The 25,639-nt window shown below is 29.0% G+C and overlaps 2 protein-coding genes across 4 annotated transcripts; one reads left to right on the forward strand and one right to left on the reverse strand.

The window, feature by feature from the left end:
- The first annotated feature begins 7,715 nt into the window (after positions 1-7,715).
- Positions 7,716-9,829, forward strand: LOC136074101 (uncharacterized). Its single transcript, XM_065786402.1, has 4 exons — positions 7,716-8,072; positions 8,282-8,521; positions 8,653-8,884; positions 9,075-9,829. The coding sequence occupies exons 1-4, from the start codon at positions 7,716-7,718 to the stop codon at positions 9,827-9,829; spliced, it is 1,584 nt and encodes a 527-aa protein (XP_065642474.1).
- Positions 9,830-17,203: 7,374 nt separating this feature from the next.
- LOC136075110 (uncharacterized) lies at positions 17,204-25,623 on the reverse strand. 3 transcript variants are annotated; one of them, XM_065787405.1, is made up of 5 exons: positions 25,481-25,623; positions 18,882-19,086; positions 18,246-18,703; positions 17,926-18,128; positions 17,204-17,810 (listed from the first exon to the last, which is right to left on the reverse strand). In XM_065787405.1, the coding sequence occupies exons 2-4, from the start codon at positions 19,084-19,086 to the stop codon at positions 18,060-18,062; spliced, it is 732 nt and encodes a 243-aa protein (XP_065643477.1). In that variant the 5' UTR covers positions 25,481-25,623; the 3' UTR covers positions 17,204-17,810; positions 17,926-18,059. The 3 variants fall into 3 exon arrangements, with proteins under 3 accessions (XP_065643477.1, XP_065643479.1, XP_065643478.1); XM_065787407.1 differs by lacking the exons at positions 17,204-17,810; positions 17,926-18,128; positions 18,246-18,703; positions 18,882-19,086 and adding an exon at positions 19,248-21,315; XM_065787406.1 differs by lacking the exons at positions 17,204-17,810; positions 17,926-18,128; positions 18,246-18,703; positions 18,882-19,086 and adding an exon at positions 19,248-21,348.
- Positions 25,624-25,639: the final 16 nt, after the last annotated feature.

Here is a 25,639-nt window from a genome sequence, read left to right on the forward strand (position 1 = left end):
ACATGTCTGACAAATCCCAACAAAAAAAATTTATTTTCGTAAAGCCAGGGCCAAGCATGTAATATTTTGTTTTGACAACTCAACCATATCAATGTTTTGAATACTTAGGCTTCAAAAGAAAAAAAAATTAAAAAAAAAACTCATCTGAAAAAAGAAAATCTTAATGATAAAGAAAATGAAAAAACAAGAATTTGAAAAGAAAATAGTTTTATATTATGTTTATTAAACACCCATAGTTACATTATTGGTAAAAAAATAGAAATTGCCATGTATGTTCTTGCATTTTTCTAGTAATGTTCTTCTTCGTCATATTTCCAAATATCTGTTTCTAAATACTTGTTTCTTTAAATTCTGTAGTTATAATGGTTGTCCTAAAATTACCACAACATTGGCCTCCAATATTTCTTTAGGGCAATTCTAATTTTGTTACTATTAATTATATATATTTTTTACTTTAATTTTAGGTGCCCTAAATAGTCTTTATGGTCTTATCACAGAGCACCGTGGATGAGAATTTGAAAGGAAGTTCATGCCTCCTTCCTTACCAATGTTATAAAACTTACCTAGAGGTTGAACAACAACAAAAATAACAAGTTTACTTTTTGTAAATTCTTTTTATGATAGTTTTGATAATAATAAAAATAACATCAATAATAGTAGTAATAACAATAATATGAAATACCAAAATTAATACAAGTTATAGTTATAATAACAATAAGTATGTTTACAATAATCACAATGAAAAAAATAATAATAATAAATTATTTATAATAATAAGTTAATGATTTATTAAGATGTTGTCACTCATACAGAAATCTGATCAATGGAGTGACACTAATTTTAGGTATAATATAAGTGATAATAAGCAAAGACATACATTGAAACACATGGACCATAAACACATAGATTTAAGCACATAGAACACACATTAAAAATAAACATGTAAAGTTTATAATTTGTAGGCTTTGAAAAAAAAAAGAAAAAATAAACAAACAAAAAGTACTGATTGTAGTGGTAGGACCATTCTACACTAAACGGTCCAATTTTAAAATCATCCCTACTCAACCATCTCAGATTTCAATAAAATTTTTTCAGTATGTAGCTAAACATGTTTCATTATTATCGCCAAAGTCTTAGGTCAAAATATTCTTTATTTCGGATTTTGTGGTACTTTTTGTAAGGCTTACCCAAATTTCAATATCAGTCAGTAGCAAAAAATCGTATTTTTGAGGTCTTACATTTTTGCAATGAAGAGTGTAATATAAAAACGTGAGTTAACTAAAGATGCAGATTTCAATTTATTTAATACAACTTTTTTATCATGCCTAGAAATTAGTCTATCGTTCAACAAATAGCGTCACAAATTCAACAAAATTAACTTTTATTGTTTATTTGTAGGGTCATATCTCCGCAACAAAACGTTTTTCAGTATTGTTATTTTTTCTGAAGATTTTACATACTAATATAATGATATGGATACAGGGCCGCTCCGAAGTGATCTTAAAGGAGGGTGGTGGTGAAATATCTGGTTTTTTTGCTGACTAAAAAAAAAAAAAGGTCCTCGTTGGCATACATTTAGCAATTGTCGATATTGAGTTATTATGAAACCAATATAGTGAAAAAAGTAAAATATCCTAAAATAACAAGTATTTGAACTCCTAAAATTATATTTTGGCAAATTTTTTATGTTTTTTTAATTGCGTCATTGGAAAAAGCTTATTTCACACTTTTAGAAACAATGAAAATCATTTCGGAGAGATTTTTCTTATGAAGTAAAACCATCTAGTTTTTATAGGCTAAGTTAGCTCTATAAAGTCTTTGATATTTTAAAAGTGATATTAATGTCCGTAAATTAACTTGCCGTTTGCCGAGCTAATTTTAAAAAGTAAGTATATTTTATTCTACAGACAAATCTTTCTAAATTAAATTTTTCATTTAGAAAGATTTTTTTGTTTTTAAATAAATTCAAAAGTTTAATTTACATAAGTTTATCACTAACATTGCATAGAATTATTAAAAGACGAATATTAGAATTTAAAATAAAACAAGAGCTATTTAAAATATTTCATTCAATTACATTTTAAATATTCCATTCGATTTAAGTATTTAAATATTTTATTTGACAAAAGAAGCGATATTTGATTACATCTTTGATATAAAAATTTCATTCAACAAAAGAAGCAACATTCGATTGCATTTTAAATATTCTATTCGATTTAAATGTTTCATTTGATTACAAAAATGCGATTTCTCCCATCGAAATTACCTCAATTCTTTATCAATCAAAAGAAAATAAAAAGAGATTTTGTTACAAAATTTTTGGTGTTTATCTTGATGAAAACATTACTTGGAATAACCATATTGATTATTAAGAGTCTGCGTCTTGAAATAATTTTATACCAATACTAATACCTCGATTAAACCTACACGGTCTTGAAACATTTCAAGACCTATCAAGACTTAATTTTGCAGTCTTGTTACATTGTAATCATTTCAAGAATACCAAGAATTGACAAGACTTTTCAAGATTGCCGATTTTGGTCTTGTATAATTATTCACTCTCTAAATAACAAGACAAAATTTTTTATTTTATTTCAAAAAAGATGAAATCATAACATCAATTTAAGGTAAATGATTTTGAATTGTACCACTTTTATATAAGATTAAGCTTTTCTGATGTTTTTGGACTTTTTAGATAAATAGTTTGTTATTCATTATTTGGACTAAGGTTGGCAGGAAACTGGTAATTTTCCTCATCAAATTTTGTAGCTGCATCAGAGATCTTTGGAGACAAGCTTCCAACGACGAATTTCTACACTGTCATAACTTTGTTGGATATAAAGCAGCTTATCCACTTTTTCAGTCTGAAGCTTTGTTATTTTTGCATGACACAATGCTTCCATATGAAGAAAAAGCTCGTTCTGATAAAGCAGATGATGCTGGAATGCACAACCAATGAAGAGCAACATCTGCCAGAAGTGGATACTTGACCTCATTAGACTTCCACCAGTTTAAAATGTTGCTTAGACATCATCATTTGTTGGCCTAGGCATGGATTTGTACTCATCCGACTCAATGGCCAGTTCTGGTTGTGACTGAGCTTCACAAAGAGACAGTGCTAATTCCATCAAGGGATCCTCCTCATCTTCACAGTTAGTTGGAGTGGTTTGAGCCAAAAAAAAAACTCTGACTAGATAATGATCTATTAAATATTCTAGTTTTTTCACTTGTTAAAAACTTATTTAGAAATCTTTCATAATAAAGTTAGATTAGCTATTTTTTATTCTGCCAGTTCTTTTTCCTAAAGTTACAGAAATAATGATTTAAAAAAAAAAAAATCTGATTTCATTAACATTTTTCTGGTCAGATCTAGTAAAATATCTAAGTACCTTGGTTTTGCTCAGTGAGCCATGTTTGGTGATTTTCATGATTGATGATCAATCGTTGGTACATCTCTTGAAAGTTTTTGCTGATACACTCAACACCAACACCAAGATAAAAAGGATTGAGCATATTTCCAAATGCATAGGCCTTCCCCATTCCTCCACACTTTAGAAATCGCTTGTGGAACAGCTCATTGATAAGCATTTTGACAAATGATTCAGCTCCCTCTGATAGTTCTTAAGTCAAATTTTTTTGACACGTGGAAAATTGTTAATACAATAAACATATCAGAATTTATACCTGAATTAATATCGAATTCATCTTTGTCAATGGCTGTTTCCTTTTGAATCCTTTGCTTTGCAAGAGTTGACTTGTGTGATTTAGTTGCAAGTGCAATACAGCATTTCACTGCTTCATTCATATTTGGGCAAGCTGTCACAGATCCAGAGATTGCCTGATGGACCAAATGGTCGGTGCAGGGAAGAGATTGGTTGATGATGCTACTGCAAAGTACTGCATTTTCATGTTAGCAGCTGAATCATGGACTGCAACAATTTGGAGATTTTCAATGTGGGGGATGTCCTTCAACATCAGTTCAATTTTTTTGGAGATGGCCTCACCAGTGTGACGACCTACAACAAATAAAAAAATTCAAGATAATATATCGAATTTAATGTACATTGCTTTGAAATAGACCAAAAGAGATTTTGAGTATTGAATAAAAAAAATTTGCTTTAAAACATAAGATTCCTACAAATTCATTAAAAAATTACCAGTGTCAAGGATTGATATAGATCATTTGCTCTTAATATCCAAATATCTGTTGACATTGCAATGCCACTGCAGAGAGGTAGCTCTTTTATCAGGACTTTGTCAACTGCCACTTTCAAATTCTCATACAACAAAGGCAGCTTGAATCTTCTGAATGTAGTAGCTGCCTTGACAGTGAGCCTGGGGACAGCATGCTTGACGAGATCCTTGGTGCCAGGTGTGCTTACAAGATTAAAAGGCAGGTTGTTTCTTGCAAGGAATTTCATATTTTCTCAGTTGATCTCATATTGATTTGCTTTGTTTTTGCTAGTTGTTTGCTTTCATTGGTTTTATACTTCACAAAATTACTAAAAAAATAAAGAAACATAATAATAATTATTTACATCCACTCAATTAGAAAAATTAAATTTTAATGTGGCTTAAAAATAACTCAAGGATCAATTTAATTTACCGAAGATTTAAGTTGGGATGAAGAATCTGAAATGGCCAGATTTGATTTTTTCTTTGCAATGCCAAGGACTTCTGAAGAGTTTCCAAGAGTGTGTGAGCTTCAAGTGCTTCATCATTCCAGACATATTCGAATTTTTGATGGGAAATGTTTTGAAACACTTCTTACACTTTCCAACATCAGCTCCATCAGTTCCTTCATTTTGTTCGAAATGCTCCCACAATTCCACGGTTACGAGGCATGATCACCAACTTATAATTTTAATCAAAATTCAGACAAGCGTTAACAATGTTCGTATTTTGCATTGGTTGCTAGTAGACCGGAAATTAATGACTCAATCAGCTTAAAAAACTCTAGTACAAGGTTAACTTTTTGAAGCAATCTTAGAAATTGTAGTCATGCTTCCCCTTCTGCAGATGTTAGAAGTGTTTATTTAACCAGATGAGTTTTATATTTAAAAAGAGTTCAAAGTAAGATTACAATTTTACAGTTAATGAAATTTTTAATACTGATAATTTGGAAAGTTTATACTGTTTATGCAGTGTTTTGTTTTCGTAGCAGTGAATAAATTAACTTGTGTAGTGCTGTTTTATGTTATACATAGTTGTTGGAAGTTTTTGTATTTTTTTTTTAATTGAAGTTATTTAAATTTATGTCTGTATTCAACTGTATCAAACAATATCATAACAAAACGGCATCAAATCTCAAGGGATAAATTAAATAATGACAAATATTCAAAATGGTCAGCTAGAGGCGGTTAAAGCAGAACTTTTGGCGAATTGAAAATCTCAGATAATTTAATTTTGGTGCAACAAAAAAAAATTGAAATTCAAGATTAGATAATAAATTTAATACTAAAAATTGGAGATCAACAAACTATATCTAAAGGTGTTCCAGAAATTCATAACCGGGCATCAGTCGTGTCAAGAAATAAAGCACCAATAGAATAACTATAATATAATATAATTGCTACAGAAATATATAATTAATATAATATAATTGCTCTCTATAATATAATATAAGTGCTCTCAGAAATATATAATTAATATAATATAATTGCTCTCTATAATATAATATAATTGCTCTCAGAAATATATAATTAATATAATATAATTGCTCTATAATATAATTGCTACAGAAAACGTTTAATGTTTACCGTTTAACGTTTAATGTCATTTCATTAGTTACTAGGCTTTGAAAGAGTGTGTTCTCAAAATTCACGCGGTCATTGGAGAAAGAGCTCTTAAGCGAGTTACAACTTTTTTCCTTTTAAAATTTATTATTATTAATTAGTTTAGAAATATTACATAAAGAATTATATTAAGTTAAATAATCATCGTTAAGATCATATTTTAATTGAAGTAAGTATAGAAAATAGTTATATATTATTTTTATTAGATATAAAGTATTATTATTTTTATTAGATATAAAGTAGAAAGGATCACCCCTAATAATTTTTTAAATCATTTTTATTACATTTTGTTTGGTTAAGTTTTTCTTTTAGCTTTATTTTTTTTGCAGCAGTTTTTATTATTTTATTTTTTAGAAGGAAAATAGGGGCATGGATGAGGCCTAATTATTTTTTATGCAACAAAAAAGTTATACTAATGCTATTTCCATAATTTGGTTATTACTACTTTAAAATTTCTGTGATGCTATTAGCTATTTTTGTTCTTTTTTATAAAATTTAGAAAAATAAATTAAAATTTTGTGCCAACACTGACATGACATGTCACGTCGCATGTTATTGTATGTAAAGGTTAAATTTTGTTATAAGGATAACAGTTCTTATGAAAAAAAAAATGAAGGTAAAGATTATTGTTTGTGTATGTTTATTTTGTTCACTTTGAATCTTTTTAAATTTTCTCGCGTCAAATGATTTAAAATTTTTGTTTGCACATGTTTATTGTTTGCATATATGCTTTTTTGATAAGTATGTGTATGTGGTAATATGTGCTTTATAGTTGTTTTATCAATTTTTTTTTATAATAATGTAAAGCGTTTTTTTATTGTTTGTGTATGTGTTAATATGTGTTATATAATTGTTTTATAAATGTGTTTAAATATGTATACAAGGTATATACTTAACGTTATATACATATTTAAACACATTTATTTTGTTTATAGTTGGTACATACGTTTATATTACGTTGTTTCCATGTTTTCAAAGTGCTATGACTTGGTAAACGTGTAGAGCAAGGTTAGTCAACCTTGACAGCCAAGTACTTATAACAGAGGGTCACACAACAGTGTTTAGTGTCAAACTGTTACTGCTTTAGGTCTAGGTGTTTTCAAGCCTTTATTATTAATTATTCTAATGTATTTTAATAACATTTTGCATAATGTTGTTACTTATGTTCTGATATATATATGAATGTTATGTTACTTAAGTTATGTTATATGCGTATTATATTAACTTATGGTGCGTGCTATTGTTGTGTGTTGTTGCTGTGATGTTTTTTTTTTTTTTATCTTTTGAGTTGTTATAGGTAATTTTATTATTAAAAATCACTTTTAATCATTCACTAAAAGCCAAGACAAATTATTTTGCCATTTATACAATTTGTTTTATCTCAATTTGATTTTTAGTCTTTAGCGCTGTTTACTAAATGATTTTGCTATAAATATCTTGAAATTATGATGTTCCAGCATAAATTATTTTGTAAAAGCTAACATGAAATAAAATTATTTTACAACTACTACTCTGGTAAATCACAGCAGGTTTTTTTCATTTTTTGTATGTTATGTTTTTCTTATTTATTTACGTTACATTTTTTATTTTAGATTTATCAGATGATGTATTTATGTGGTATAGAAGAACAAAATATTGTATAGTTTTATGAATTTTTTAAAAACTTTTACTAATAATTTTTTTGAAGAAATAATATTTAAGTTTGCAAAAAAGGGTTTACAACGTTTTTTTTTTAATTTTTCTGTGTTAGCAGTATGTTTATTATTAGAATTGCATGCTTTTAATAATTTTTTTTATTACTATTTGCTAATTTTTTTTCAAACATCTCCTAGCTGATATATATATATTTTTAAAGTCATAAGATTATTTTTAAAGTCATAAGATCATAATGCTATTCCAGATATTAATTATTTAGGAGAAATGATTTTGTCAGCATCTGCTGCTAAGAAATTTCCTGATGAAACACATTTTTTATGTTGCCAAAATGGAAAGGTAGTTTTGTCGCAACCTTCATCATTTTCACGAGATTTTGAAGATTTATTTAAAGGAAACTATGCAAATAGAAATCCTAATCTGAGTTTTTTAAAATATATTAGAAATTATGATGCCTGTCTTTCTTTTGCTTCATTTAAAGCTTATGTAGTTCAACCCATGAATCATGGGCCGCCATGTTTTAGAATATGTGGTCAAGTATTTCATCGTATAGATAATCTTAGGCTACATCAAGATGTTCCGCCAACATATTGTCAACTATACACCTACGATCCACTTGCAGTAGTAAATTTTAGAATGCAACAACGTGGTAATGATTCTTGCTTAAATGATTTAATGTTTCGATTGTAAAGTTTTATTAGTGAAGAGAACCCATTTGCTCTTGCATTTAAAAACATGGCGTGGAGTGAAACATGAAGTGGAAGATAAAGAAATTCATTGAGAAGCTCATGAAGATCGCTCAGTGTCAGTTGTAAAAATGTCTTTACTTGAAGGACAAGATAGACATTGCTATAAATCTCCCTTCACATAATGAAGTTGCAGTTGTATTTGTTGATGAAAATGGTGCACCACCTGCATCCAGGGAAGTTGTTATTTACCCAATAGGTCATCCTCTTAAAAATATATCAAGTATGTCTGCCAACTTAGATCCTATAGTTTATCCTCTATTTTTTCCAAGGGGTGATGCTGGTTGGCATAATCAATTGGTTCACAACCCTGAACGTGCTACATTGGTTAGAAAATCATGTTACATTATCTCAGTATTACAATTATAAATTTTCAGTTAGACAATTTTTTTCTTCACTCTTTTATGGCAAAAAATTGTTTCAGCAATATGCTGTTGATGCATAAGTTTAAATTGAAGACCTGCGCCTTCAATTTAAACTTATTCATCAGAAATAACCAAAACAAACTGAGAAAAATTAATGGCGAGCAGTATGATGCCTTACACGAGCATGTAAACAACCTTGGAAATAATCATAATGTTAGACCAGGGTGTGTTGTAATCTTGCCATCAACTTATGTAGGAAGTCCTAGAGCTTTAACAGAAAACTTTGAAGATGCTATAGCTATAATTAAAAAGTATGGTAAACCAGGTCTTTTTATTGCTTTCACTTGCAACCCAAAATGGCGCAAGACTTAAAATTTATATCCAGGTCAGACAGCAAATGATAGACCTAACTTGGTTACTCGAGTATTTAAACTCAAATTGAATAACCTTCTCAATGACATTTCTAAGCACTGTGTATTAGGGAAAGTTGTAACACAACTTTCCCTAATACACAGTTCAGGTTATTGAATTTCAAAAAATAAACATTCAGGTTATTGAATTTCAAAAGCGTGGTTTGCCACATTTTTTTCTTTACTTTGCAAATGATGATAAGCTTGAAATAGCACATGATATCAATAATTTAATATCTGCAGAAATTCCAGAACCGATTGTTAATCGTGATCTTTATGGCGTTGTTAAAACTTGCATGATTCACGGTCCATGTGGCATACTGAATCCAAATTCTCCCTGCATGAAAGATGGGGTGTGCAGCAAAAACTATCTTAAAGAATTTAATGCTAACACAGTAGCAGTTCATAATGGTTATCCACGCTATAGACGTTGTGATAATGGTTTGGTTATCAATATTAAAGGTAACAATGTAGATAATCGCTGGGTGGTACCTTACAATCAATGGTTATCAAAGAAATATCAAGCTCACAATAATGTTGAAGCTTGCCTATCTGTTAAGGCTGTTAAATATTTGTACAAATACATATACAAGGGTTATGACTGTGCCAATATTTTAATAAATGAACAAATTAATCATGATGAAGTAAACACTTTTTCAGATTGTCGTTATATTAGTGCACCTGAAGCATTGTGGCAAATTTTCGAGTATCCAATAAGTCATATGTCACACACTATTATATGCTTTGAAGTGTATCTACCTGAAAATCAATTAGTGTATTTTAGAGAAGGAGCAGAACTAATGGCTTTAGATTGTGCAGCTCAACCTGGTACGCACTTAACGGCATGGTTTAGTTTATAAATACTGAAAATAAAAGAGCACATTGCTATTTGTATGTAGACATTCCTTATCACTTTATATTTGATGATAAACATTGTAAATGGAAGGTTAGACAAAGGGGTGGTAATAAGTTGATAGTAAGAATGCATAAAGTTAATCCAACTGGAGAATTATTTTTTCTAAGACTGTTACTTTTGCAGGCAAAAGGAGCAACATCATGGGAAGATGTACGTACTGTTAATGGTATTGTTCTTGAAATGTTTCGTGAAGCATGTGTTTTAAAAGGTTTGTTGCAAGACAACCCTGAATGGCAGAATACTCTTTCTGAGGCAGTTTTGACGCATATGCCAAAGCAAATTATACAGTTGTTTTCAATAATTTTGATCTTTTGTGAACCTGACAATCCTTTACATCTCTGGGATACATAGAAAGGTATTATGATGAAAGATTTCATTCACTGCTCAGTCCCACTTCTAATAGCTGAACAAGCTTCTCTTCGTCAAATTGATAATATCACTAATCAAAGTGGTAAAACGCATGCTGATTACAATCTGCCTGTTATTGATGAGTTAATAGGTTTAAATCTAGAAAATTTTGATGAAAATGTTCAACAATCTATTGACGAAGCCAATCGAATGAGGCTGCTGCTTAATGTCAATCAATTAAATGTATGTAATGATATCCTTGCTGCACTGAATGAGAAACCAAGTGTAGAAAATCAACATTCTAGATTGTTTTTCCTGGATGGACCAGCTGGTAGTGGAAAAACCTTTACGTATAATTATTTGATTGCTGAAACCATAAGTAGGGGCTTTAAATCTGCTACAGCTGCATGGACTGGCATAGCAGCAACTCTTCTTACAAATGGATCTACATTGCATGGCTTATTCAAACTTCCTGTTCCAATATTGGATAATAGCACATGCAATATAACTCCTAACTCTATACACTGGCATTTTTTAAGACAAGTTACTTTTTTCTGCTTGATCAAACATCCATGATACCTAAACATGCCTTAAATGCAATTGATAGGTTGTTAGAAGATATTTGCAACAACAATTTTCCATTCGGAGAAAAAGTCATTCTTTTTGGTGGTGACTTGAGGCTAATTCTGCCTGTTGTGAAAAGAGAACAACCAGCTAAAATAGTAGAATCATGTATAAAATGCTCTTTACAGAGACAATGGGTGCAGAAGTTTGCATTAACTGAAAATATGAGAGTACAAGATAGGGAAGGTGAATTTTCCCAATTTTTTTAGATTTTTACACTTTATACCATTATAAATCTTATATCATTATTTTTAAACAAAATTTATTCACCATCTTAAAGTCAAAAATATTATACAACCCGTATGCCAGCAATTTTTTTTAAACACTCTGACATTGTCTAAAAGCACAGTACGTCGTTTTTTTTAAACAGAATACGCAAAAACAAATCCTTATACGACGTATTCTAAACCTGGTTTTTTTGCTAGTCTCAATGGTTTTTAACCGAAGCAATATGCAAATGAGTCTATTGATTCTTTAGAAAAATCGGAATCTCATTATTGTAGAAAAGACACTAAAAGACTCTACTTAGTCGATGACTATACATCTAAGGCTGAAACATTCAGGTATAATATACCTAGATTAAATGTTTATAGCTGTGAGGTCAATTTATTTATTTTTAAATAAAAAACACCTAAGTTCTATGAACTTGCTACACTAAGTTCAGCTATTTGAATTTGAATAAAAAGAATTTGTTCAAAAAAAAAATTGAATTAAAAAAATTTGAACTTATCTGCCTAACCTAACAAAACCTTGTTGTGACAGTTAAATCACGCTAACTCTCACCTATAAATAACTACGGAAAACGATTCAACGTAATGTAAAACATATTCCTGCTTTCAAAAGACCTATAAAAATACTTCGAGATAAAATAGTTTGAATTAACTGGTGTTCGAGTTACCGAAATTTAACTGTACTTAACACAATACAGTCCTTCTCAAACTGGGTAAACTATGCCCACGAAAGTAATGTAAATAATTTTATAGCGTGGTATTTAATGTGGACTTTTTCCAAATTTATAAAATCTTTTTTTATAATATAGGTAATACCTAATAAAAAAAAGTTTTTATTATATATATATATATATATATATATATATATATATATATATATATATATATATATATATATATATATATATATATATATATATATATATATATTGCAGATATTACAAGATTAAAGCAGCAGAACAAAAAGTAGAATCTGTGGGTCACACAACCTTTTATGAGTTATTAAAACAGAAGAACGTTTTTATACACAAACCTAGAAAAGATCAATTTGACTTCTGCGTGGAAATTCGAGAAAGAAAAAAAGGTACACCTAATTATATATTTCCTTCTAGCTATACAGATCACTGGCTTTTAAAAACACAAGCTCAAAATAGTAAAGACTTTGATAAAACAAACGTTATTCTTAACGAATTAGTTTTAACAATGGATTGCGAACAAACTCTTTTATGCCCTGTTATGTTTGCAGGTGCTTCATATTTTAAAAAAAAGATCAAAATTCACAATCAAACAATTTATAATCTTCATACAAAAGAGGCAACTAATTATTTATGGGATGAGACTGAAGGTGGGCTGGAAAGTGACGTGTTTGCTTCCATATTATTTTATCACTTATTAGAATGTATAGAAAAAAATCCTAATTTAAAAAAGGGAAAATATATTCTGAAGGTTGTACGTATCAAAATCGTTGTACTGCATTAGCTTCTTCTGTTTTCTGTTCAAAATAATTTAATAATTGAGAAGAAAGTATTTAGAAAAAGGACATACGCATATGGAAGGAGACAGCGTACACGCTGCCATTGAAAGAAATCTTAGAGGTAGAGCAATACATGAGCCCTAGTGACTACATTGCTTACATTAAAAATGCGAAAATCAGTTTTCCAATGTACAAAGTAAAGCTCCTTAAATATGATTTTTTAAAGATATTTTCTAATATCAAATATTACACCGAAATCCGACCAGGTTGTAAAAAGGGCAATCCAACTGTTGCAAACATATAGTGTCTAAAATACACATCAGAGCCAAAAAATTTTTACAAAGTTACTCTTCCACTGAAGAATGCAAACCTCTTCCTCAAAATCTAAACACAAACCCTTCAGTTGAACTTATTGACGCTTTCCAATCTAGAATACCGATACAAGATGCCAAGTATAAAGACTTCATGAATCTTAAAGCATTTTTGAGGAAAACTGCTCGGGAATTCTATTCCAATATGCCTCATAACTTGAAGGTAACAAATTAAATGATTTCCGCTTTGTATACCTTTTAAACATATTTAATATGTCACGTAATAAAATTTACTTATGACCTTATTAGCTTTTTTTTCTCACCATAAAGTTATTCATATTTATATAAGTTATAATTGGATTTTAGAAATCTAAATCTTGAAAACAACTAAAACGATTTAAAAAAAATACAATAGCTAACCAGTGATAAGTGTAAAGTTCCCTTTAAATCCGACAACTTTATTTTATCATTAATTGTGTATTATGTTATATATTGTGTGTTATGTTATAAAGTGATACCTCGGATCATTTTCCTATTTTTTTATCTATAAATATTAATACAGATTCGATATTACATGAAAAACAGATCATTATCAAACGCTTTATTAATGATAAAAATATTTTATCATTTAAGGAACAATTATCCTTAATAAACTGGAATTCAGTAAGTAATTTGTCAGAGGCAAATAATATGTATAATGCATTTTTTAAAGTTTTTTATGAAGTTTATGATGTAAACTTCCCAAAATGTAAAATTAATAAAACAAAAAAAAGTTTAAAATCACCATGGGTAACAAAAGACCTTAGAAAATCCTCAAAAATAAAACAAAAGCTATATATTAAATACCTTAAAGCAAAAACAATTGAAAGCAAAACACTCTATAAAACCTTTACCAAACTATTTGAAAATAAAAAAAAAACCCTTAAAAGGAAGTATTACAACGACTTATTTGATAAATATAAAAACGACTATAAGCGAAAATGGCAACTTGTTAATGAAATCACTTGTAACAATAAAATGAAAATATGCTCTTTGCCAAAGGCAATTAAAATAAATACTGACATCTTTTATAACCCTACCATAATAGCAAACGAAATAAACAAGTTCTTTGTATCAGTTGGACCAAACTTAGCCAAAAACATCCCCATAATTAATAATTCAATCAATTCAAAAAAAGATTTGACATCCCCTGAAACATCTTCTCTAAATAAATTTAAAGTATCTTTTGATGAATTTGAGATTGCTTTCAAAATGCTTAAGACTAATAAAGCAATTGGTCCAGACGATGTAAACGGGAATATTGTTATTGGTTCATATGACATAATTAAAAATATTCTCTTTAGGGTCTTTACGTGCTCAATAAGCCAAGCAGTATTTCCCGACAAACTCAAAATAGCTAGAGTTACCCCAATTTTCAATGGAGGAGAACTTACAAACCTCAGTCATTATCGCCCAATATCAGTTCTCCCAGTTTTTTCAAAAATTCTAGAAAGAATTCTATATAATAAAATATTTAAGCACTTATCAGAAAACAAAATATTATATAACAACCAATATGGATTTAAAAAAAATAATTCTGCAGAACATGCAATACTTCAACTAACAAGAAATATTGGTGATTCATTTGAAACATCGCAATACACATTAGGTATTTTCATAGATCTATCGAAAGCTTTCGATACTATAGATCATGAAATTCTTTATAACAAACTAGAACATTATAGAATCACTGGAAATACTTTATTATTACTAAAGAACTATTTAACTAATCGTAAACAGTTTATTCAAATAGACTCATCATTATCATCAAATTTATTAAATATAACATGTGGAGTGCCACAAGGCTCAATACTAGGCCCATTGCTGTTCCTAATATACATCAATGACCTCTACAAAGCCTCAAACTTAATGACAATTATGTTTGCGGATGACACTAATCTTTTTTTAACCAGCAATGATCTAACAACATTATTTAGAAATATGAACACTGAGCTTATTAAAATCTCTAACTGGTTCAAATCAAACAAATTATCAATTAATATAGAAAAAACTAAATGGATGCTTTTTTACCCAAATTCAAAAAAAAAATTAATTCCAAGTATTACACCACCTATTTTTGTTGACAATATTGAAATAAAGCGAACAAAAATTACAAAATTTTTAGGCATTTATATTGATGAAAATCTTAAATGGAAACACCACGTTAACAACCTAAATAACAAAATTGCTAGAACTATAGGAATATTATATAAATCAAGAAGTTTCTTAAATAAACATACTTTAACTCAATTATATTATTCCTTTATTCACTGCCATATTAACTACGCTAACATTGCTTAGGGTAGTGTGAACAAAAGTATACTAGAACCTCTTCATCGTCAACAGAAACACATTGCACGTCTTATAAACTTTAAAGACCGTTTTACTCATGCCAGGCCTCTCTTACTTGAAATGAATATTTTAAATATATATCAGCTAAACGTTTATAATATTTTATGTTTTATGTATAAATGTAAAACCAACGATTCCCCTTCTTCCTTTCATAACTTATACTCAATAAAAGAAAAAAACAAGTACAATCTACGAAATGATAATTCTATTCGACTACAATTTTCGCATACGAATTTTGGTAAATCTTGTGTTTCTTTCCGAGGAGCCTTTCTTTGGAATAAAATAGTTTTGAAACATTTTGACTTTTCTCATGAATGGACTTATACCTCTTATAAAAGGAAACTTAAGAAAATCATTTTGTCCATTGATAATATACTTTTATACTTTTAATAGGAAATTTATTTGAAAATTTCTATTTTTTATTTAAATTATGTTTTTCTTCTAATATTGTTAAACACAGTTTTTTTTTTATTTATTTTAAAATATGTAACACGTAAATTTGTAACGAGTTTGCAGCGGTTCTCGACGACAAGACCTTAAGGTCTTCTACGAGTCTCCGCATTCTTTTTTTTTTATTTTATTATTTATAGTAAAAATCCTCACTTGTAATTGTTTATATTATTATATCTTAACTTGTATTTTATAAATATTGAAGAAATGTAAAAAAAAGAAAAAAAAAAAAAAAAAAAAAAAAAAAAAAAAAAAAAAAAAAATGTTATTATGATGCTTTTAATAAATAAGTTTTTATAAATCAGTGAACTTGATGTATGAGGGGACACACATCAGAAAACTCTTTTTATATCTATCTATCTTTGCTGTTATTCAGGTTTACTGACTTGTTAGTAGTGGTGGATTGGACCTAAGGCAATTTTGATTTACGAACCCTCAACCCACTTTTTTAATATTTAAACCACTTTTCTTAAGAAAGCATCAATTCTCTAAAGAATTTTTCATGGAACACCAACTTTTCAAACAAAAAAGAAGAGAAAGGTCTTCAAATCACATAGACCCTCTAGAAGACTCCGAACCCTTGACAATTGTCTTTTTTTTCTATTCATTAGTTACAGCTTGTAAGCAGGCAATGCCATAAAATTTGCTCAACACATTAAATAAAATTTCGTGACAGTTTTAAACAGCCTCTTTTATTAACTTTACGCTTACCAACAACGTGCTATATAAAATGTATAAACTGACGAAAAATATAAATGCAAAGTATCTAAGAAAGCGCGATTGCTCCACTCCACCCCCCCCCCCTCCTATTATTCTGATTGTTAAACGGCGATTGGTCCCCACGATTGATCCCTAACCCCTGTAAATCCGACCTTAGGCTATAATAATATTGAAAATGACTTTATTTTCAGGTATATTGAGTTGCATGTTGAGAGGTTAAAATTATCACTCTTTTATTTATTTTTTTATTGTAGCTTTTGTATAATAAATTAGGGAGGTCATAAGGAGGGAAAGATATAGATCAAAAGATATTATGTTTCTTAATTTAAAACATTTTTTCACCTGTAAGTTGCTACTATGACACTTTAAGATGCTCATCAAAATAATAAACAGTTCTTTAATTTTTCTGAAAATGATAAAAGGAAAATAGAAAATCGGAGCTATGGTCGTAGATTTAGGGGGGAAATTAAATATAAATTAAAGACAAATACAATTTTGTATCACTTTTGAGACAAATACAATTGAGACAAATACAATTGAGCAAAATACAATTGAGACAAATACAATTTTGTTTCACTAAATATCCAAAAAATAGTAATTGAAACAAGTTGTTTAATATATACATACATACATACATATATATATATATATATATATATATATATATATATATATATATATATATATATATATATATATATATATATATATATATATATATATATATATATATATATATATATATATATATATATATATACGTAGGCAAATTAAGACCGGGGCTATTTTTGTTTTTCGAGGCCTTTTTCAGTGTATCAGGGTAAAAATTACTGAAAAAAAACAACAAAAAACTCCTCTTATAAATGCCGGGGCCCCTAAAAGTGCGAGGCCCGGGGCTATAGACCCCCCTAAATTCAGCCTTGACTGCTGCGCGTTTTGCATGCATTGGCATTCGTTTTAATTGATCCCCGAGCGCCTCTGCCACCTTATCGGGGTTAATGCGATTTTGCGATCTTAGCTGCAGAGAATCTTTAAAATATTAAAATTAAAATCTACATCTTTAAAAAAATAGAATCGATAAAAAAATATATATATTTATTCAATAATATAATTATTGAAATCGCATTAGCACAGCAGTAAAACTTTTTTTGACAAAATAAATAAAAAAAATACAGCATGGCTAGGTTAAACATATAGAAATCAATCACTTTTACCTATTATGATGGGAAAAATACTAGGGCTAATACTCCTTTTCCCTCTTTTCCCATCCCGGCTATATAAAGACCAAACTGAGCTGGGTGCCAGGGCCAACAACATATTAGCAAGCTTGCCAGACAGATTTTGTGATGCAAGTGTGACATTCGACAAAGATGTAATCTTCAATTTAAAAACATAGGCAAAATATTAGTTTAAATTAGAAATAAAAAAAAATAACTGCATACATTTAGCTAGACCTATAGCTTTGTATAAAGTTATTTTAAATTAAAGTTACCAAAGACTGACGATCACAATCATTTAATTCCAGCCAATAAGACAGGTGACTATCAAGCTCGTCTGCTGATGTGCTGAATTTTAAAGCTTTGACAGGCGCATTAATAGCAGATTTCGTATTGCTTAGACCAACCATCATGCCCATGAGAGTTTTTTGGGTGTCCTCAATCCGAATGAGACTGGTGAATATTTCTTGAAACCACGCTACAATAATCAAATAAAATGATATTAAATTTAGGGACTACTTCAGTATACGAAATAACAGATTAGGAAAAAAATGTTGTGGTTAATGCTAACTAACAAATTATCATGAAAACTTACAACGCATAGTTGCATTTGAAATTGGCAAATTAGATTTCTCAATTTCATTATCCTTCGAACTTGGAGTCTTTTGCCGAGCTTTAAGCATGTTCGAACTGATGCAGATGATCCAAAATATTCGGATGAAGTTTCAATTAGTGGCAGTGTTGGACGAGGTGGACTTTGTGATAAAAACAAAGAATAAGGTTGTGATGGTGCTGAAAATAATGGTGATGGTGTAGTTGGAAATAAATGAAGAAGTTGTGTATTCAGTGTTGTTGGTGGAGTTGGTGGTGATGCTAAGCCACATTCGTTTTCTTTGTGAGTCAATTTTGACTTTTTTTTGTCATTTGTTTCGTATTCCTCGTCCGAAAGGTACAGAGGTTGTTTGCGATTTCGTCCATTTTCATAGTCCGTTGAAAGTAAATTTCCAGTCTCTGAGTATTTTTTGCAGTGTTTATAAATATTTTTTAGAGATTCTAGAATAAAACGTTAATTAAAAATTTTTTTATTCTGATTAAAAAAACTAGTATTAAATAAGTTAATTTAATCATAATTCATCTAGCAAATCATCCTACCAATCTATCAGTCTAGTATTATTATCAGCTAGATTTTGAGTTTTTTTTTTTAAATTTCCTATTTACTATGCACACTTACCATGTTTGTATAAAACTTTGCATGGAACAGTTTCCCATGTTGTTAGTGCTGGTAATTTATTCTTCAGCATATATCGTGTTTTTGTATATTTAAAATCGGGAAATGCAACCATGTGGAAGCCGTTTTGATCTACTTCATCCGACTCTAGCCACGAATGTAATGCTACGGCTATAGAACTGTCAGCAAACTCAATTAAAATATTCATCTGTAACAAAATTTACCATTGTTAATTAACTAATATTTTGTATGTTGTTTAAAAAAATTAACCATTTTTAAATCTTCATATTTAATAGTTAAACGCAAAAATAGTAATTGGAATTACGACACATAAATAAAGCACAAATAAATAAATAAAAAACAAATTGCTTGCAAAAACTAATATTATTAAGATAATTTAAGAATTACAAGTATGCAAAATTGGAGTAAAATTATTTTTGTACGAAAATAGTTTACAATAAACTAAATTAATAGGAACTTTAGTTAAAGATTTAGAAAAATGTGTTCCTTTGTAAATATCCAACACAGAAGACTTTAGGGGATAATCATACGCATCAGTTTGTTCCAATAAGTAACATGCTTTTAACCATATATCATCATTTCGATTGCTATTATAAATACTACGTATCTTAACAATCTTTTTGTCTAAAAGCATAACATAACAATTTGGTTTTTTATTTGACAACAAAAATGTTTTAAAATAACATTTAGCGTAATATGAAATCTTTGTAGTTTTGTTATAAAAAATACACGATGATAATTTACAAAAACTTTTAGGTTTGAAAGCAATTGATTTTAGCTGCCTTAAATTTTGACCTCTGTTAAGCACTTTATTTACAGCTTGCTGCAATGGAAGATTTGGCGATTTAACAAATTGTCTTATAAATCGCATAAAATTTTCCGATTGAAAACAACTAAAATTATCAACACGCAAAAATACTTTACAGTCATCAACAATATGAAGCATACAATGGACATTCATATTGATAAATTCACGACCAAAAAGAAGTGCTGAGTTTGTAATAAATGTTTTAACTAGGTCTTTACAATAACTGTTTAAAGAAATGCTCAAAATTGGATGACAAATAATTCTAAATATTGTTGATAACAACAAAAAATTATGGAAATATTCTTTATACACATGGCGTTGCAATTAAAAGGGTCCAAGATACAAACAAAAATATCGTGTTTCAGTTGCTTTCCACATATTAAGATGGTTCATACTACGTGGTTTTCTGGGAAATTCAAAAGGGGTACAGTTATGACTAATTGATATATCGGTGTTTAAATTGTGCATACCTTTTACACTTAGACGATAGGGCAATTGACCACTTCGTAAAATTTCTAAATAACGCACAAATACTCCTTTACAAAAAAGGTGCATATAGTCAAAAGGAAAGAATTTAATCATATCAAGATGGGCAATTGACTCAAAAGGTGACATTTCGTGATGATGTTCTTCTTGACGTCTATTCCTAAAGGAATCATTAGTTCTTAAGATTGATTCACCTTCATATATTCTACGATGTTTGAAATTTGTTCCTTTAATTTCACATCTATCGCAACCAAAATAAGCAGTATGACCTTTTACGCATTTCAAGAATGATTTTGCAGGCATATCGCAATTGCAAAATAAAAATTCCACGTATTAAGTAATTTCTTCAAAAACAAATCCGAATTCCGAACAAATTTTCATTTCATTTATTAAATCAAATGTAAATTTATGACATGATTTTGGTTTATTTTCACCATAATACAACCCAACTAAAAATACTGAATTACTGATCTTATCAATTGCAGCAGTAATAGGCCAAAATCCAACAATGTGCTCTTAAACAAAGGTAAACCATCAATACCAATATTTAATTTAAATACATTATTTTCACCAATCAAACTAGCTTGCTTCAAAATAGGAATGAGTTGGCATAAACCATTTTGAATACCAAAATGGTAGTATTTACCAGGAAAAACATCACGTAAGTTAGGAGAAATTGCTTTTTTAGAAATATTAAACAGTGTTCGTGGATCTCCGGGTAATTCAGGGTGATGAGTAATCATTTTTTCAAAAAGAACTTTCATATTGGCATAGCTTTGACCAGTTTCGATTCCAAAATCTTTTAAAGATTTGCTCACATTAGCAACATTATCATTTTCACCATCAGTAGATATATCGATATCAGATACTGATAACGATGAGTCTGTCAGCTGATCGCTACTTGTATCTGATACATTACCTTCTGAATTATAATTAAAAATATCTTTTTTGGAATAGTCAATAGGTGTTGCTTCAATTTGGTCTTCCTTCAACAAATTGTTGCTACTACAAATAATTTCACTCATTAAACGAGTCATTGGCTGCGCTAAAGTATTGTCCGAAAACATTCTGTTGCACTTTTTTAATAATTTTCGACGCTTTCTTTTTGTGGAAGGATCCATTCTAAATTGTAGCCATAATATAAATATATCAAATCTAAAGAGAAAACAAAAAATTTAAAACTCTTTAAAGATTGATTCGAACTGGACTCGAAAACCAGTTACTTTAAGGAAATGCATGCATCCGTGAAAGCCTCAGGGAAAAATGAGCAAAGATTATATAAGAGAAAGAGTTAGTTTAAAATTATTACACGATGTTTGCGCAGAACAATGTCAAGTAGGGGTGTTATAAAAGTTTTTTTCACACAAATACACAAAAAACCAAATTTGGAGCAAATCTAACAAAAATACGATTACAAAAAAAAATTCCGAAAATATTGTTGACATTTACCGTGTGCTCAAGCAGCAAAACACCTCGAAAAATGCCCCAAATTGTCCCCAAATTATTTGGCTTTGAGCGCAAGGTAAATATCAGTATTTTGTAAAAGAAAAATTTCTAATTTGATCATAATGGTGCAATTTTTTTTTTAGATTGTTGTATATTCGGGTTTTTTCGTAACTGTTGTTTAAAATAAAATAAATTTTGCAAAATTTATTCAAAAAAACAAAACTTTAAAGTTTTGATTTTTTGAATAAACTTTGCTGGCTAAACTGCATTGGGCCAATGTAATTGGGCCAATGTATGCCCGGCGGCCTTCAAGGAATCAAATTAATTGATTTAATTAATTGAATCAATTAATTAATTAATTGATTGATTCTTAATTGTTCTCACTAACAATTAAGCTTTTCGATTAAAAGTAATTGTTACTTGATCGCACGCACATAAATAGTAAGGAAAGTATTCTGATATTTTCACAACAAGAAGAAAAGAATAGGATTTATTAATTAGCGTCTTGTTTTTTTGTGTGTATTAATTCACCTTCCCAAGGCCGAGAAAGCCACTACAGTCGAAGAAGCTATTTTAGTTGAGGTTACAAACCTCACTAAATTCTGTAGCACCGAAACACAAACTATGACGGACAAGGCTGTTTCGCGAAGAAACAAATAGAGCGGTACTACTAGGGGCGTGGTGGTGATCAAACTCGGAACTTCTCGATTATGAGGCGAGCGTTCTACACCACTATTGCACTACTGTTGAATAACAACTTAGACGGTTGTTATTCGACGATTTTAGCGGTGTTAAGTATATAGCACAATAATTTACTATTTCTTACTATGTGATGTTTTAAAGAAACGACACACTTCATGCTAAACTAAAACTTTATTTTGAAATTAAGATCAAAAAATCCTAACACAATTTAAATAACAAAATAAAATAACACGGTTTCTATGTCCTTTTGAAAAAATTTAACTTGGTTAAAAAAATTTAAATTTGGGCATTTTCGGAAGAAATTCAATTTTTCCACATGGAATTACAAGCCTATATAATATAGAAATATAGTATAACATAAATAGTATAATAAAAATGCAGTGAAAAATAATAAATACTTGCTTTTGTGCCAGAAAAATACTTAACAACTGCGTTGATCAATATATGTTAATGAATTTATTTACAAAATGAACTCTAAATTTGTGCCAAAAAAATTTGAATCTTTGAAATGTATGAATGTTAAAAATGCTAAAACAGTCACGTCATTTACAAGCCAGAATAGTCTAAACTATTACAATATTCTATAATAAATTGATCAAATATCTCATTAAAATTAAAAATAACATAACCATATTTTTAAATATTACTCTTGTCGTTGTAGAAGTACTTATAGCTAACTGCTACAAAAACAAACGCTTGTAAGTAAAAAACATAGTTTAATAACAGTAGCTATTAACTATATATCGATAATCCTAATTAATATAATAAATAGCCGATAAGAATAAAAAATAAACTACAAAGTAAGCAAAACAAATCATCATGCCAATAACAAAATAAAGAAGAAGCAAGAAATGACCTAAACTAACCATTTATATAACTTTAAACGACTATAAGACATATATAAACATAAAATAAATAACTAACTTATTACCTAAAGTTTTAAATATATTAAATAACTAAAATAAACTAAATCATTAACTAAAACAAAAGATACATAAACAAACCCACAATAGAAAACAAAAAAACTTTTTATTGTGTATTATGTCATAAAAACTAAAAAAAATATAGAAACAACAGGATACATAAACACTAATGATGTAACAGGAATTATAAATCCATATCCAGAAAAACTTGAATGACAATCAATTATTATTATTTTGTCTGCACTTACAAAAATGATTGCAATCAATAGAAAAGGCAGACCTTTTACAACTGTCTAACACAGTAACAAAGGGAAACATTTCTAATACATTTCAGGTAATGTTGCCTCATATCATTATGTTTCCATAACTAGACTTGGATCGATACCATTACACAAAAAAAGACCACAATCATTTCCATTTGGCTGCGTTTGACAATCCATTATTTCGACAATTAAAGAACTGCTTGTTTGACAATTCAAGGATGAATGTGCAACTCTGTGCACTATCAATGGCATATCATCTTTATTTGAACGTGAATTGTAGAACTAAACACACTTCAAAAATGGGAAACAATATCAGAGGATCCAATGTGATTTTCTAACATTAATCTGCATAAAACTGTAATTTTCTAAAAAACCACCTGAATAAAAACAACTAAAAATACACGAACTTTGAAACTTTGAAAAAGATATTTTAGGAAACTGATATGAAAGTAATCAATCAAGGTGTCATCAAGCCAGCCAGATGGATTTCTTAAAATATCTAAGGCTTTTTCTTTAGACTGTGTTGACAATTTATGTTGGTAATTATAGGAAGTCCAAGCCAATCATGCTCCATACATACTTTTGCAACCTATCTTTTTGTAATTTTTCACTAAAACCTTGTCCCCTATTTTAAAATTAAATGACTTGAAACCTTTTAAATGTTTTTTATCATGGTGCTTATACATTTTTTTTGTGTGCAATACAAATATTATTATTCACTATGACATGAACTGCAATACAGGAATCCATTATTTGTTAAATCTGTGATTCAGTTGCATTACTTTCTGCAATGTCAATATTATTATCATTAAAATCAGGATCATTATCATTAAGAGCTAAAGATGAAAAAAAATCGTGCCTCCCTGCCAAACATTAAAGAAAATGGAGTGAGCTTAGTTGAAGATTGTACGCATGTATGGGGACCAATGAGGTCTATACCTAAAAACTCCCACAATTCGATGACCTTAATTGGTTTAAGTTCCGGAGCACAAGTTTTAATCTTCTCCATGCGCTGGCACTTGTCACATTCTTTCACCCATTTTGTAATATCACTAACCATACCTAGATAACATTATGCAAACAATATGATAAGCTTTTGTGCTGGAAAAATTTACCATTATAATTACAATTACATTAAGTTAGAAAATAAACCATGTTGAAAATCATTTTTAATGCAAAGAAGACAATTATTATATGAGAAAATTTGATAAAAATATATTCAATTGAAATATTTAACCCTGTTACCTAGCCAATAAAAAGCACTTTTTAGCTTAATTCTTGTGTTATTAGGCCAACATAAGCTCCATGATTAGAGTCGTGCACATTTAAAAGCATGTTTTTTTTCTTTGTCTGTTAAAAGAACTTGCAGCTTGTTAGAAACATTTTATATTACAGCCTTCCATCGAAGAGGAAAAAATAGAAAAACAAGTGTTTCCACACTTTCATCAAACTATTTCAAAATAAATGTTCATTTGAAGACTAGTTTGCAGAATTTTATTTGCAATGTTTACGTTTGTATGCCAAAGGTGTATGCAATGGTTACTTTTGAGTATTTGTATAAGGTTATTATTCATTACAGAACTATTTCTGCAATGTTTAGAATCGTATATAAACTATATGCAAACGTTTACAACACATGTAAACATTTGTAAACACATGTGACACGTGTATGCAAAACGTGTATGCAACGGTTACTTTGTATACGTTCATTTGTCAAATGAACAATAATTCTGCAAATGACTAATCTTCAAATGACTTGAAGATTAGTCATTTGCAGAATTATAACTGCAATTTTTACAATCGTATATAAATTATACGCAAATGTTTACATTTTATCTGAGATTAAATACTAAATCTTCAAAAAAAGTTAAAGTCCAAATACAAAATTATTAATATACAATAATACAAAAATATACAATAAACATACAATAATACAAAAATATTAATACATACCAGTAAACTGAAACTTTTAAACACATTTTAGAAATGATTTACGCTGTATTAAACTTATACATTTCTTAATTGTTCCATCATAAAGATATTTTCTAACATCTTCAACAGAGTGATCGTCATCCGTCAGCCATCTTTTTTGTTTATAAGCAATGTTACTTA

The sequence above is a fragment of the Hydra vulgaris genome, chromosome 01 (assembly GCF_038396675.1).
Source record: "Hydra vulgaris chromosome 01, alternate assembly HydraT2T_AEP".
NCBI lineage: Eukaryota > Metazoa > Cnidaria > Hydrozoa > Anthoathecata > Hydridae > Hydra > Hydra vulgaris.